The sequence below is a fragment of the Parasteatoda tepidariorum genome, chromosome 8 (genome assembly GCF_043381705.1).
Source record: "Parasteatoda tepidariorum isolate YZ-2023 chromosome 8, CAS_Ptep_4.0, whole genome shotgun sequence".
Classification (NCBI taxonomy): Eukaryota; Metazoa; Arthropoda; class Arachnida; order Araneae; family Theridiidae; genus Parasteatoda; species Parasteatoda tepidariorum.
Window position 1 is genome coordinate 36,155,823 of NC_092211.1, and position 17,137 is coordinate 36,172,959.

The window sequence follows — 17,137 nt, forward strand, 5'->3', positions numbered from 1 at the left end:
GAACGACAGGTGGCCCTTACCGAGAGGTCGATCATTCCGTTATAACAACCAATGCATAATATCTCTTTTTTTTCTAATTGTTTTATTTTATTGCGTAGACTAACACATATTTTATTCCATATTAGAACGCTTGAACTGAATCATTCATTCCAATATAGTAACTAAAGTTTAGTTCCCCTCTTTTTATTCTAACGGAAATCACTTCGAAAATTAGTGTCAAATATTTTTCCTTTCAAAACAAAATGCATTCCATAACATCCCTTCTTTAACCCACGTTGGGCTTAGTATATATAACGGCATTTATCCTTTCACCTTTTCCATGAGCCAATCGAAATTAAAAATTATCTAAAAAATATAAGTCTAAGGAAGATTTCGAAATTAGCTAATGCAAGGCATTATACCTTTGATTACTTTAAGTTATATGAACTTCTATCCTTTCACGCATATATGTTTTTATTAGTTGTTCACGAATTTTTAAAATTTTTCTCATGTTTTTATTTTAAAAAGAGAGAAAAAAATAAAACCATTGCAACGCAAGCTGAATCTTCAACACATTTCAATCAGCATTTGAAAAAAGATCTTTTTAATTACTTTTTTTAATTCGAAAATTTTACAAAGATTTAGGAATTTTTCATTGTTTCTGTTACGTTCCTTTTCTGTATAAATTTAAAGTTTGAGATCAGAAGACATTTTAAATTCCCATCATTAAAAAGAAGATTTCGTAGAAGAACTAACAAGCTTTTTTTATTTATAATTACATGACGTAAAATTACATAAAAAACTTGAAAAGAATATTCTTCTTCAAATTCAATAATTGAGCCTGCATATTATGCATAGATAAATTTTTATAAATTAATTTTTATAGTTAATTTGCAAAGTATATTCAATTATATTTCGTTAGAGCTTATATTTTTTATATTAGTAAGGAAAAAAATAATAAATTAATTAAATATGACACAAGTTTTAAAAAATTGATTCAAATTGAGTTGTTTTTATGCAGAAAACATGCAAATGAATTACGATAAACTATATTTCTTTTATGATTAATAAAGTAAACTTTAATTTAAAAATGCATCAAAAAATCGATATCAATATGCTGGTGTTCCTATATAACAACTATATTAACTCAAATAAAGGTAACTCCGTTTCTTTTTCTAAATATCAACGTCGGTAATTTTTGAGAGGTAGAAACCAATTTTTTATTTTATTTGAGCGCTTTAAAACTTTTCTTATTACGAAAATATTTCTTTTATTCCTAGCATTAGGCACCAACTGTATACTGTCTAATAAGTTGATGCACTGAGAAAAAAAGTATTGGTCAAAACTGCCAAAATATAGTGCAATTTACCTGTTTCTGGCTCTAAGAGAACACCAAAAAGTCCATTTGATAAAATTTACAATAAAATATGGTTTAAAAATAATGGATAAAATTTGATAAATGTGGTAAAAGGTAGTAATTCCATCATGTTAATTCATGATAATTCAGAGCATGGCAAGAAAACCATTTATTTGGTTAAATTTACTTTTCAGTTTTGTAATTTTTTTTAAAAGTGAGATAATAAGAACTATTATTTTAAAAACCATAATTTCGAAAATTTCGTTGCAATATGATCATGAAAATTGCGAAATGAATTGTTAAAATACGTATATTTTGGTTTTATTAACTTGAATTTTTTTTTTATCAGAATGTCATTACCACACAGTACAGTGGTTCAGCATAATTCTTTTTGCTACGTGACATGCGTATATATTAACATATGGAAATATGTACTGACGTATCATTAAAGAAATTTATCAAATTCTATTTCTTATAAAAATAAATTTTGCTATGTTTTGAGAAATCGAAAGATGGAAAGAAGCTTTGGTTCAACAGCTACTATATATTCGTAATTTCTAACCCACACCTTTGCGTATTTCGTAAGTTCTTACAATGGGATTACTATTAGATGAAACAAAAAGTAAATTCTTGCTATTAAATATCTGCATATTTCTAGAGAAATGTTTAAGAACTATTCTGGTATTAAAATAATTTTTATTCTATTATATAGTTTTTTTATTTCTTTGCTACGTTATTCAGTTTAATGAAAACTCAGTTAGCACGGAAATTATAACTTTTCTGCAGCTGTGTTTTTTTTTCTTTTGCATGTCTGAAAAATATCAAGACATCTCCTTTTATTAAAATTTTGCATTAATTTTGGGTTAATTTAGTAATTTCTATTCAGGGTCTTATGATTTTTTTGGAGTAAAGAGAAAAGCTAACCACAGTAAATTTAAATACATTGTTCCTAATAACAAAATGTTAAAGTAGGAGAAATTAAGTATAGTTGTAACACTCAATTAACAATTGCAAGAAAGAAATTCTTGTCTTTATTTCAACAAGCATTGTAATTGCTATATTTTATGATAAGTTAATGTATGATATTCACATTGAAAAAAACAATGTAGTCAAAGCTACAGTTAACTAACTGGGTTAATTTAGTAATTTCTATTCACGGTTTTATGGATTTTTCGAAGTAAAGAGAAAAACTTACCAGGATAAATTTAAATACATTGTTGTTAAAATTGGTATTGTTAAATAAAAACAATATGCTAAATTTGGTGAAATTTTTAAATATAGTTAGTTGTAACATTCAATTAGCAATTGCAATGAAAGATACTCTTGTCTTTATTTAAGCTAACATTGTAATTGTTATATTTTGTGATAAGTTTCTGCATGAAATTTACTTTGGAAAAAAACAATGTGCACGAAACTACCAGAATATGGGTAAAATTTACCGTGTATCTGGCTTTAGGGAAACACCAAAATGCACGGTAATATTTACCGGAGCGCTTTGGTTACGACTTTTGGTAATATTACTATAAAATATGGTCTTATTACCATACTATTTGGTGGAAAACAAAGTAAAATTTAGTAATTGTATCATATCAAAAAGAGAAACATAAAAACTATTTATTTGGCTAAATTTACTTTTCAATTTTTTTACTAAATGTGTGATAATGAGAACTGTAATTTTGTAAACCATAATTTCCAATAAACCTTTAACATGCCAACGGAAAAATTACCAAATGAATGGTTTAAGTACTGTATATTTTGATTTGATTACCATAATTAAATTGTTGTTTTTTTTAACCAGAAATGCCATTATCATAGAAGTACGGTAATTTTACCTGAATTTTTCTCCATATAGCCTTTAATATAATCAGTATAATGTATCGAAGATATTAAAGTACATAAGTAGTAAAAACGAGACAAATATGATGGCTGAAGAATAATAAAGTGGATACTTGGAGATAAATTGGGTGATGAGACATTAAGATGAAGGCGGAAAATACAAGAGAAGCGATCATTAATAAACTATGTAAGCAATTTCGGGGGTTGGCGAGCAAGAAGTTGAGCCTTCTAGTTTTGTAAAAATATGCTTTTCTACAATTCAATCAGTAATTAATTCTATTTAATGCAATCAATAATTTGTCAGACTACAATTTTAAAATCCTTTACCTGAAATTACGTTTTCCAAGCACACGTAATCTCTGTGCCCCACTGCTGTACAAGATAGAAGAACAGCAAGCGTTGCAATCAAATCTGAAATATACTGTAAAAAGCATTGCATAAGAAAGTGAAAAAGCTTGATAAATATTTAGTCAACTTCACGTAAAATACTTACGAGCAATTAAATTTACTCACTTACTTACAACTACTTCAATCGCTTACATTTAAAATAATATTTAAACATTCTGAACTTAAATTAATAAAATCATGAATTTAAACTAATCTCAAATATTCTAAGACCTGAATAACAAAACATTCTAATTATTAATAAATATTAAAGCATTTTAAGCTGAAATAAAAATTTTAAAAAAAAACCTAAAACAAAACCACTATTATAGAAACTAATGCAATACGGAGAAAAAAATTCTGGCAAAATCAGTTTACTGTATGGTAATGGCATTTCTTAGAAAAAAATAAATAACCTAATTCTGATTCAGAAAGCTAAAATATACCGTATTTAGACCATTCATTTGGTAATTTTTCAGTTCGTATGTTAATGGTTTACGCAAATTCTGGTTTTCCAAATTACAGTTCGTATTACTACTGATATTGTTAGAATTACAAAACTGAAAAGTAACTCCAACCAAATAAATGGTTTTTATTACATGCTCTAAGTTATTCTGATAAAATTATACAAATAACAAATTTTGAAAAATTACAAATTTTTCCACAATACCAAATTTTGTAGCTCATTATAAAACCATGTTTTACCGCTAATTTTATCAAAATCATTACCAAAGCACTTTGGTAAAGTTTACCGTGCTCTTTGGTGTTCCCATAGAACCAGGAACACGGTAAATTTTTCCCTGTTTTGGTAGTTTTGACCATACTTTTTTTTCTCAATGCAATATTAAAACATTTTAAGTTGAATTCAGTATTAAAACACTTTAAATTGAAATCAAAATTAAAACATTTTAAGATAAAATGAGACAAAAATTTAGCTATTGATAAAAAAAAATTGCATCTACATTAGTGTTAATATAATTTTAACTGATATGAAATTAAAATATTTTAAAATAAAAACTTAATAATTATAAAATAAATAGGTTCATACCTTCAAAGGTTTCTCTAAAAATTGCAATATTTCAATTCGTTCAGCAGAATTCTTTGCATCCTACAAGGTATAAAATGTGTTAACTGTTAATTTAATTCTCTTTTTTTTCATAAAAACAGCAGAAGTTAAATTAAAAACAGTTTCAATTGTGATTTTAGATTTATATAACTTTTGATAATAATTTTCAATTCACTTTGATTGTTTTATTAAAGTAAAAATTCTGGATTAAATTACGGTAAAAAATACAGGTATTTAGGTTGCCGGTACTTTTCAGCGTAAAATTTTACGGAACAAAATATTTGATACACCGCAATATGTATAGTAATATTTATTCTAAAATCACTGACTCATCATAGTTAAATAAATATTACTTCAAAAATTATGATAAAAAATTTTACGGCAAAAATAGATGTTAAAATGATTTTTACGGATACAACACTCAGTGTGTAAATACTTTTTTTCCGTAATTTGATCCTGAATTTTTTACTGTGTACCTAGATAGGTAATGAATCAAAATTTTGTCGGCTTTCCAGAACCGGTCAGGTAACAAAATTTTTGCCGGGTGCTCCCAATTTATCTATAATACTTCTTGGATACATTGTAAAAAATTCCGGATCAAATTGCAGCAAAAAGTACCGGCACGTAGGGTGCCAGTACTTTTTGCAGTAAAATCCGTTTTTAATCCTAAATTTTGCGGAACACAGAATCTGATATACCGTTAAATTTTCAGTAGTATTTACTATAAAAATACCAAATCACTCTAATTAAATAAATATTACTGTAAAAATGACGGTTAGAAATTTAACGGTAAAAATTAATTTTACGGATGATACACCCAGGGTGCCAGCACTTTTTACATTAATCTGGAAATTTTTATATAGCATCTTATCTATAATTTTATTGTGCTAGTATATAATTGAAAAGCACACAATCTACTTTAATATCTGATTTAAATTTATCTGTCTTAAATAACACTTCTTCTGAAAGCTTATTTTAAAATATTCACCATCTATTAAAATAAATTCATTTTATTTTAATAGTTAAAAAATAATATATTCCCCCGTAACTTAATTTTCTTTTTTGAATAATAATCCTCTTTTATTCCTTCAATAATTTTATAAATTAAACCATGTTTTTAATAAGTGAACATTTCCTCTCTTTGCTTCTGCTTATAACATATGCATTCATTATTATTTCTTATTATAGCTAATTATTCAAATCACAAAAGTTTTATTCTTAATTATAATTTTAAGGTACATTTAATTAAGTATTAATTTATTTCAAAAAATTCCGCATGTTGTGCATTTTACTCTGACATATGCCTAGTTAGAGAAAGTTTAATAACCTCTGTTTTTCCTTATTTCATATCGATAACTAATCAAATTATTTCAAAACATGTTTTTTACTAAAAACCAATATAATTGCTTACAAAATATATTAGTTAATTAAAATATTTTTTGCTAAGCTCTTTTCAATTAATAATAGCTAAAAAATTGGACGGCATATTTGAATCTTTATTTAATTTATTTAAAAGAACTTTCTGATTTAGTTTTTCTTTCTACAATCGATAAAAGTTAATTAAAATATTATCTAGTAGCAACATCTTCGCAACATTGATAAAAGAAATCAGTAGAAATAGCTCATTAATTTCTCAACAATAATATTTTTGTGTTTTTAATTGCCAGTAATTTCACTTTTCGGTTATGTTAAAAATAAAATGTCAAGTTATATTAAGCATAACAGAATTTATTTTAATCGACTATCTTAAAAGTTATTTAATTCAATAGAAAAAAAGAAGAATTTGAATTTTCAAGACAATTTTATCACTAAAAAAGTAGATTTTTATTGCTAAGTAAAACCATTTCAATTAGCAATAAAAATATTAATGTTTTTATTGCTAATTGAAATGGTTAATTTTAAAGTTTTTTTAATATCTAAAATAATCACTTCAGATATATTATATTTTTTGGAAACTAGGAGCCTGAACACATCAGATTCAAAATAACGTACATTCACGAGGCCCAAATGAAATAAGAAATGTATTTTATATGTCCCGTCTTCAACTTTAAAAAAAACGTTCCTCAAAAGTTTAAGTCACTATTTTATATTTACTTTTTTTCCATTAGAAATATCATTCTTCCAACGATTCCGAAAGATTTCCTAAGCACAGCAAATACATTTCATATTTTGAAGTCCTCTTAATCGTCCTCTTTGCTAACACAAAGATGTAGTTGCAGTTTATTTACGCCGTACTAGAACTTCACAATGAGCTATTAGCGACGGTCTGGGAAACATCCCTGAGGATGATCCGAAGACACACCATCAAAATTTCGATCCTCTGCAAGGGGGATGGTACCCCCAACTTCGGGAGCTAGACGACCTGCGCGCGAAGTCAAGCACTTTACGGTAGAACAGTTTAACGAGGGCCAATAACCCTCGGTCCCTACGCAGACTGATCCAAATGGTCACCCCCCTCCGCACACTGACAGCAGCCAATGATGCTTGACTTCGGTGTTCTACAGAGAATCGTTTCTGAACGACCCGCTCACTGCGGGTTGCGAACGTAATAAAATTAACATAACGCAATTTCGTCATTTATTAATTAACTAATTAACGTTTTTTAATATATTTTTTTCATTGTCAGACAGAAAATGTGCTCTATTGATATTAACTATCAAAATCTAAGTTTTAAGATCATACATAAGTATCTTTAATGTTTAGTTTTGAAAAAGTTTTAAAAAGATCTTACGACGTATGATTTAACCTTAATGTATAACCTTATAACCTTTAGACGTATAACCTTAATGCTAAAAATTTGGTAAGTGGATTCAATAGAACGGATTTCGAATAATAAATTAAGCTGAAAAATATTCTAAAATATTATATAGTAATTTAATAAGTGATTAAAAATTAATATAACTCCCCGTAGGGGGACGAGGGGAAAATCACCGGAGGTAGGCCCTTTTTTATCTGAAGAGGGTCCCGCAGAGGACTGATTGCTAAGACGCGGCTCCCAGCAGATGGCTGAAGTCAAGCATCACTGGCTGCGGTCAATGTGCGGGTGGGTGTCCACTTGGATCAGTCTGCGTAGGGACCGAGGGTGTGCGGTATTGGTCCTCGTTAAACTGTTCTACCGTAAAGTGCTCGACTTCGCGTGCAGGTCGTCGGGCTGCCGAAGCAGTGGTGCCATCTTCTCTGCAGAGGATCAAAAACTGTGATGGCATGTCTTCGGATCATCCTCAGGGATATTTCCCAGACAGTCGCCAATAGCCCATTGTGCAGCTCTTGTGCAACGTAAATGAACTACAAAAACAATAATTATTTGAAGAGGGCTCTTAAGCAGAAAAGGATTCTTATTATGCGAAAAAATATATATATAATTTTAAAAGATAAAACGTCACAAGGATATGAAAATAAAAAATACCCGCTTAAAACTCTCAACTTATAAGTACCAAATGAATGATTTCAAGACATTACATATATGCATTCTAGATTTATTATACACACTTCTGACCAGCAAATTATCTGCGACACAATAGCGAAAAATTTTAGTAGTGATTATAATATAAGTTTAATGGTGTCTAAACACGGCGAAGTAATTTCACTATATCGGAAGAAAAAACTACTTATTAGATGAAATATTTTTTTTCAACTTTTTAAAGCAGTTAAATACTCACTTCTATAAAATCTTTGAAGCGATTGTTGAAGCATTTGTACTTTAACATGATTTTTCCGAGTGGCAAACCAGATATATATTTCCTCAATACAGAAAATCTTTCATTCATCTGTTGCATGGAGCAAAAGATAGAAATAAATGGATTCATAATTCATAAAAATTCATAAAAATATATTCATATTAAAACACAATATTCTTAAGAAATTCAAAATATATTGTGTATATAAATATTCATAAAAACAAGCACAGTAACTTTAAAAAAAACAGTTGTTTTTCCATTAAAAAATAATTCAGAACAAAACTGAAATTCTAATACCTACAAAAAAAACAGGCATTAACTTTATTTAATAGTTTACTTTAAAAAAAATTGAATAGCATAAAACAACGTTATTTAACGTATATGTAACTGTTACGTTATACCTGAAAAATTTAAAGTAAAACAAGTTTTTGATTAAACCCTGAGGGAAATAAAAAAAGAGGAATACCTAAAAATACTGGGTGCAAGACGATTGTAAATGAATTAAAAACAATGGTAAATAATGCAGTATGCTATTAAAAACTCTTAATAAAAAAATTCAGTGTATGTTTTCAATTTACAAATATGAAAACTCAATGTTAATTGTATTTAAATCTTTGATAGAATGGGAAATTTAAATCGTGTGCTTGAAAAAGGAATACATTTCATTTTCTTAGTATTCGGAAAATTTTATACGCCATTAGACAATTTGCGTTTCGTTAATTTGAACATGTTTTAAAGTTCCGTACAAAATTACTAATTATAATTTCATGTTTACTACAAGTAGAAAATAAAATAAACAAAAATATATCAATTATTTCTTTTTCAAGATCTGGTATGGTTATTTATAATAGAAAAGTAAAAAGCATGGCACTGCTTATTTAGAGCAATAGCTAAAATACATTAAAAAAATATGATCGCCGAAAGGCGATCACTGGTTACTCATTGGAAAAATGGTTGTTGTCTAATTTTTTAAATTTTTTTTACCCTCTTTATTTGTGATATTCACCTGAATTAGTATTGAAAATTACCCAGTTTGAACTCTAGGTTAGAATTTCTGGTTCTTAATTAAAACAATAAAATCAAAAATATCGTTCAAATGATGAAATTCTGTTTTATTCACAACTCAAGAAGTATTTGGGGGAACTCTCTGGTCCCATATCTCAAAAATAAACTCACCAACCTAATGCATAACAAAATTAAAAGTGAAAAAAAAAATTCTAAAAAAATTATCAAACAGCAGCGGTGACCATAACAACACATGCAAGGACGACGCATTCGCACTGTTTACTATTACACTTGAATACAGTTGAAAAGTGTGATGACGTCCAAAAAAGGTGCTCACGCCATCAAACCCGAAGCAACACCCATTTTGCATATGGGTAAACCATGGAGGCAGGGAAAATATCGGGCCACAATTAGAATGAGATGGAAAGCTATGATAGAAGCCCTATGCTCCGATTCGGAGTGAAGAGGAATATGTATGTAGGCATGTAACTGTTACATGCGGAAAAAACTACGTTGTTCTATAATGGCGCATATACAATTATTTTCACCAAAAAAATATAATGGGTATCGATATTATTTAAGCAATAGCAAGCAGGGGTTTGCAAATGTTTTAATTAATGTACTCAATTAAAGTTCACGGGACAAAGATACAATATAGAGCTTTGCATGACATTTAAATAACCTGATTTAGTAAATTCAATAAAATCTGGTGAATTAAATGGGTTGAATATTTAGCAAGAAAGCATAAAGATCTATGGAGTAAGAAAATCCTCCTTGGCAATGCCTATAGAGAAAAAATCTCGCTGCAGACACTCCTTAGTATGATTCAACTGTGATAAGATTTACTTAAGCAATTTTAGGGTTAACAACCGAAGAGCAGTTGCCAAATGTAGAGATGCCTGTAGAAGGCCACATTTCATTGTGTTGTTGTATCATTTTGTTGACTTACGTTGATATATAAGTGTTATATTGATATTATAAGTGTAGTTGATATATAAGAGTAGTTGATATATGATATATAAGTATTTCAGGTTTTGTTCCTTGGATCAAACTATTTTATTTTTGCGAAAAAAAAAATTTTCTCGAAGTTTTTGGGGTCAAAACTGAAGCTTACGCAAAATTTTGCGAAAATCACATCAATTTACAAATAGCAATACTTTTTGTGAAACAAGTGGATCATGGCACTGACTGTTCTTTTATGTTCTACTCGTTCATACCAACTATCAAGACAAAAAACTTTCAGTGGAACTTTGCATCGAAAGTCAAAATTCATTCAAAAAATCTATTTCTTCTTTGTTCCAGGTTTTAGCTAGTTTCCTTGATAATCTTAGATTTTGGACGTCAATCTCTACTAGTATCAAATTAAACCGCAAAAGTTCAGATTTCTGTGAATATATACTAATGAGTAGTGTATGAACAAATAAATATATGGGTGCTGCATATTTTACTTTGTAACCCGTGTTATTGAACAGCAGACCCAATTACCCACCCCAATACCCAATAACCCAACCAAACAGCCAACCCAATCTTCAACATAAATTGTGATAAAGCAATTGTTTCAGTTTTGTCATTTGTCTAAGATAATTAAAAGTTTTCCTTACATAATTTATAAATGATTTGATTTTCTGGGGTTAGAACTAGAACTAACTATCAGAAGCTGGGACTTCTTGAAATAAAATGGTGGCTAATAGTTAAAAATAGACATTTAGTTTAATATATGTTATACCACCTTTTTTATAAACCAAATTTTTGTATCACTTCTATTTAAAAAGTTGGGTTAAAACGGAATTATGACAATTGGGCAAAATTTTAACTTCTTCATAAATTTAGGTTAAATTAAAGATCTCATTGTATAAACACAACACATATGTTTATTTTTTAGATACTACTCATTGGTATGTATTCACAGAAAAAAGTGCCTTTGTGGTTCACTGCTGGTACTAGTGGATTTTGACGGTCAAGTTCTAAGAAAATAAGTTATTTTCAAAAAATTTTAAATCTCCTTTGACCTTCAAAACAAAGATCCACTCCAAGTATTCATGTTTTAATAATAAGTATAAAGGTATTCAAACATAAAATAATAGTCAGTGTCGTGATACATTCGTTTCACAAATTGTATTGTCACTTGTAAATTGATGTTTTTTTCTCATATTTCAAGAGAGTCTAGAGTCAAACTTGTAGAGAGTTTTAACCACCAAGTTTATCAAAAAGAATTAATTTTACCTGAAGAAAATATCCTGAAAATTTCAGCAAAATAAAAAATGTCTAGTATCCAAGCCTTCCTGGTAATAAAAATGCTGGTATTTTGCCTGGTAATAAAATTGCTAGTTTTTCCTAAAAGTTCATTTGTCTTTTGAGTTATGAGTGAAATAATAGAGGATATGTGGTCAATGCATAAAATTATCTGAAGAAAAGCATAGAGTGAAGTTAAAGTGAAAAGTTAGATTTTATACCTTCGCATGAAACAAATGTTCAAGTTAAAAAAAAATTGCGAAGTGTTAGTTTGTCCCAGACGTTCAGCTGTCTTATCTATTTTACTAAGATTTTAATGGCACGTGAGTTAAATCTAATGCCTAATATTCCAACAAGAAAGTTATAGGGATAAAAAAAATTGCAGCTTTTCCTGGATGCAGCTTTTTTGTACTAAAATTTTAAGTTAGTTCATAAAATTCATAATTCCAAAGTTTTTTTTAAAAAAAATTTAGCTTTAACAATGCTACAAATTTGTAAATTTATTAAAAGGAAAAAAATAAATATTTAAAAAGCTTTATCTTTAAAAGATATAAATGCCACTAATTCGTAAAATATATGAAAATTCTGTCCCAAAAAAACCATTGCGTCAATTGAAATCAAAGTAATTCGAGAATTTTACAATTCTAGAGTTTTTTTGAAATTTTAGCTTTAACAATGCCCCAAACTGTACATTTTTAAAAATGAATAAGATAAATATTTGAAATGTTATTTCTCAATAGATATAAAATTCAGCAATTTATAAAACATAAAGGGAAATTCTGTCCCTAAAAAAAAACATTGTACTAAAACCTCTAAAAATTTAAAAAATTCAATACTGAATCCTCTTTATCACAGAAGCACTCTTCCAACCCTTTACCACACATATAAGTACACAAAAAATAAAGCATGATCAGACCTGCTTCTGGTACAATCTGCCGACGTTATCTTCATTGCTTTGTGTCAGCTGTCGGAATAGTTGAACATGTTTCTCGTAGACCACTTCGACCTGTAGAAATATGCTTGTCACGATCTACACACACACAACAAAGTAATGAATATAAAGTATCTACGTGAACTGGAAACCCCAAGATTAATTTTCACCCGAGTAGACTTTGTCAGCTAAGCCTAATGTTATTTCACTTATTTTATAAACTTGATGTAGCAGTGAGCACGAAGAAATGTAATAGATTTCTCGCCTTAAAAAATGCCATTTATGATAGTGTTTTATATAAATGGGGGACGTGTAATTCTTTATATATTTTTAAGTCGGTTTCACACTTACGTACAATGTAATGTAATGTACGTACAATGTTTTGAGTGTTTATCCTTTTTAGAGAAACTTTGGTTTACCTAAGAACATTTTTAATCTTAGAGGCACTTACCCTCGAATGGGGGACACTTGAACTTTTAGTCGACTATTTTAATTATTCTATTCTTATTTTAGTCTTATTTGTATTTAATGTGATTTTTCATATTTTTACTATTTGATGTTTTACCTGATCTTACTTTTATACAGGGCTCGAAAAATCACCCGTCCTCCCGTCTTCGGAGGTCAAAAATTCCCCGCGGGCAACAAATTTCTCGAATCCGACGTCGTGCTTCCCGGATGGCCATTTTCCCGCTAATGTTCGTGATACATTTTCAATTTTTGTTTTCTTACAAGAGCCTAGCGCCTCACTTCTAAAATGACTCTCTAATCTAGAAATCCCGTTAATTCTTTTATTACTGAATAATGTAATCAGAGTAACTACTAATTCATTGTGCAATTATGTAAATGTTTGCAATAAATAAGAGAAAATTATATTTTTATTTATTTAGAAGCTACGGGTTAGTTTCAAAGGAGGACGGGTTCTTTGTTGGACAAGCCGTCCTCGGGGACGGGTAAAATTTCTGAGTTTTTTCGAGCCCTGCTTTTATATGTTTTTGCCTGTATTTTTGACACTTTTACTGTTGGTTAGTTTTATTCACTTTGATGTTTTGGGCACTTTTAATTTTTTATTCTGTTTTATTTTTATCATCTTTTCGATTTTGGGATTTTTTCCTATGTGTATCAATCTTTTTAGTTTTGATTTTACTTTTCTGTAGTTTTGTAGTGTTTAGTTCACGTGACAACGGGGGAAACCCTTATCCGCAAACTCCTTCGGGGGTAGGTCGGGTACTATTAGTCTTATGTACAATGTAAAAAAATTCTGGATCAAATTACGGTATAAAGTTAGAGTAAAATTCGAAAAACTTCTTTTTACCGTTAAATACACTAGTGTAAGAAATTAAGAGAATTTACAGACTTGGTCGATTATCTCTAGAACTACTGAACCGAATTGAATACTAACTACCAACTAGAACTACTGAACCTAAATGAAATTTGATAAATACATTGATACAATACAGCCATTCAACAATTGTAATATACACGCATGATCATGCGTATCACTAGTTGGAGTCGAAAGGTATGAAACAGCAGTAGCAGAATGAACAACAGCAAAAATGGGTTAATAGGGGGTATGATATCCCCTCTTACAGATACTCAAGCCTTGCAACGTGATTTTATACTTGAAATAGGGCAGTTAATCATTTCCTGTGGCAATTGTCCTGAATTGTCCTGTGGCAATTTCATACCTTCCGACTCCAACCAGTGTTGCGAACGAACATGCGTGTATATAACAATTGTTGAATGGTTATTTGTTTTGTATTGTATCAATGTGTGTACATATCAAATTTCAAAAAAATCGGTCCTGTAGTGATAGAGATAATCGACCAAATCTGCAAGTTTTCTTAATTTCTTACACTAGTGTATTACACTGTAATTCATACAGTAATATTTATTTAATTAAAATGATCCACTACTTTTGCTGTAATTGTTACAGTAAAATTTACGGTTTATCAGATTTTTTGTTCCATGGCTTGTTCCAGTATGAGGTTCGATAATATTTTTTGTTGCGCCTAAGTTTTTTACATTTCGTGTTTCATTATTTCAATAATTCTAATGGTTGAATTTAACACTAGGTTTACGGGACGCGTCATTTTGACGAATTTCGAGTTTTGTAAGGAAAATTATAAAACCGGTTTGAATTCTTATTTTATCTCTTGTAATGACTTTTAACCATTGATCGAGGTAAATATATATTGTAGGATATTTTCTTCAAAAGCGTTGAAATATTGAAAGTCTCTATGTGGTATACCAATCTCTAAGGATATGCGTCAATTTGACGCGATCATAATTTAGACAAAATTTTGAGTAAACAAGCAATTATCACATCAATAATAAATAGGAATGTACCGACAATACTTCGATTTGTTATCCTATGTCGCTATCTCAAACAAAACAAGCGATAAACAACTGTTGCTGATTAGCAATAATAGAAAGAACAAACGCAGAATGTCAATTGATGTCAGAGTGTCAGATTTTGAAGGTTTCAGTTGCTTAGTTGGAGTATTGAAGCATAAAATACTAGAATATTTCATAAATATATATCTCATATCCTCATTTTTTTCTTATAGTATACAATTACATTGGTTTCTAATTGCAGAGATGACAACAGCTCCGGACGCACCAAAATAATTAAAAGAATGGTAAATAACAACTAAGTAAGTTTTGAAAATATAAAGTGATGAATTATATAAGTCTACGAATTATTTAGAAATAGTGGTGGATAAAAATCTACTAAATTGAATTTATTAAATTAGGAATCACAATTATATGTTTTCTTTCATACGTCAAATTGACGCGTGTTCGTAGAGATAGGTATATAAGAAACGTCTGTAAACCTAGTGATGTATTGGTTTATGCGTCAAATTGACGTGTGTTCGTAGAGATAGGCATATAAGAAACGTCCGTGAACCTAGTGTTAATTAATAAAAACTAAAAAAAATGGTATAACTTTAAAAATAATTAACTTTGCTTGCTAATTATTTCTTCACAGTATGTTTTATTATTAACTGTCTTAATAATTTTTCTTTCGTGAAAATTTAAGACTTGTCATCTATGAGCAATGCATTATTTAATAATTACTTTTGGTTTGCATTTAAAATACAGAGGTGGATAAGAAACTGAATCACTTAAAAAAATTAATATTTTTTAATTTTAATGCATTATTTCAAACACATAAAATAAGCACAATTGCTGATAGGCAACATGCGAAATCATTTCCCGTTTATACAGTAGAATACTTATGAAGTATGATGATTCTGTGCGATTATTCTGATTTCTGTATGAGGGAGCAGTCAATAGAAATAGAAGTCGTTTTTCTCGTTCTTTGAGTAAATCTTCAATAATTGACGCAAGAAAAATAATGAACAACTCTTGCTTTAGCTAAAGAAAGAAGGAAGATTTGCCACGAGTGATCTTTGCCACGAGTGTAAAATTTCTGGAAAACAATCGACATTCTCGAGACTGATTATTTTGCAGGGCCAATTTGTTTAATTAAAGCGCTAAACAAGTGTTGTGAATATAAGGGTCGAATCAGATTAAAAGAGGATTGTGTCAGCAACTCCAACTAGAACTATTACCAACAAGTATCTTCCAACTTTATTTTATCATAACAATACACGTGTAAACACGTAAAAAAACGAAACAGAAAACGTTTCCTACTTAAAATTCATGAATATAAATTTTCGTCAATTAAAATATTTAATTTGAATTTATATTACTCATCAAAATTTGTATTTATTGATCTACTAGCTGAATACCTGTTCTTCACACCGGGTGAATAGAAAATAAGTAAAGAACCAATAAATCAGAGTAGAGAAACACTACGAAATCATTCTCATAACTGCTGGAATACAACTTTTATTTCATTCTGAAAATGTCACTTACCTGCTTCTTCCACTAAGTTTTTCAATTGATATAGCTAAAATAATTTCTTTTTATTTAAGTAAGTAACACTTGTTTTTTGTAGTTCATCCCATTAGAATAATGATAAAATGTATGTAGCATCACTTGGTATGATGCTATTACTCGCGGCCAAACCATAAGTCAAAATTTAAAAGTTATCAAATTTTCTCGGGTACATATTCCTTTCGAGGGGCCGTAAAACACTTCTTTCTGAAGTATCGGTATTTAAACTGCTTAGTATTGGTTCTGTTTTAATTATCACCAAATACATCATTATAATATTTTATACCTATATATTAGCATAATATGGTACTCATTACATAGCCCTTCAACATTTAAGTCTTATGTAAAATATATTTGTCAGTGACAGCCAACTAAAGCCGAAATTCTTTTTAATAAAAAAAATTCTTATTAGAACTTGATAATGTTTTTGGAGCATGGCCAGATAGAGAAATGGCCATTTCTCTATCTGGCCCATAATTTACTAAAGTATTTATAACTAGCAAAGAAACAAAGTTCTTTATATTCCAATCCATTAAAATATTAATACACTATCTTTACAACTGAAAAAAATATTTTCTGAAATTACGGAAAACTCGTTGTAGAATTCTTATCAAAACTGTACCAATTACCATAATACCAGTAGAACATATTACCGTCAGTAGTGCACAATAAGTTAGCGTCATCTCTAAATGGCCATTTTCTACGGGTTTCCTAAACGAATTTCGCATTAAACTTTTTTCTTTAACTTCTTTAACTAAACTAACTTC

At 29.1% G+C, this 17,137-nt stretch overlaps 1 protein-coding gene across 1 annotated transcript in view; it reads right to left on the bottom strand.

The window, feature by feature from the left end:
- The window catches only part of LOC107451366 (uncharacterized), a 62,118-nt gene that overhangs the window by 35,281 nt on the left and 9,700 nt on the right, over nucleotides 1–17,137 (bottom strand). The window contains exons 8-11 of the mRNA XM_071184632.1: nucleotides 12,453–12,542; nucleotides 8,282–8,389; nucleotides 4,605–4,664; nucleotides 3,500–3,593 (exon numbers count right to left, since the gene is read on the bottom strand). Of these exons, the coding sequence (XP_071040733.1) occupies nucleotides 3,500–3,593; nucleotides 4,605–4,664; nucleotides 8,282–8,389; nucleotides 12,453–12,542 (352 nt within the window). The remainder of the gene's footprint in view (nucleotides 1–3,499; nucleotides 3,594–4,604; nucleotides 4,665–8,281; nucleotides 8,390–12,452; nucleotides 12,543–17,137) is intronic.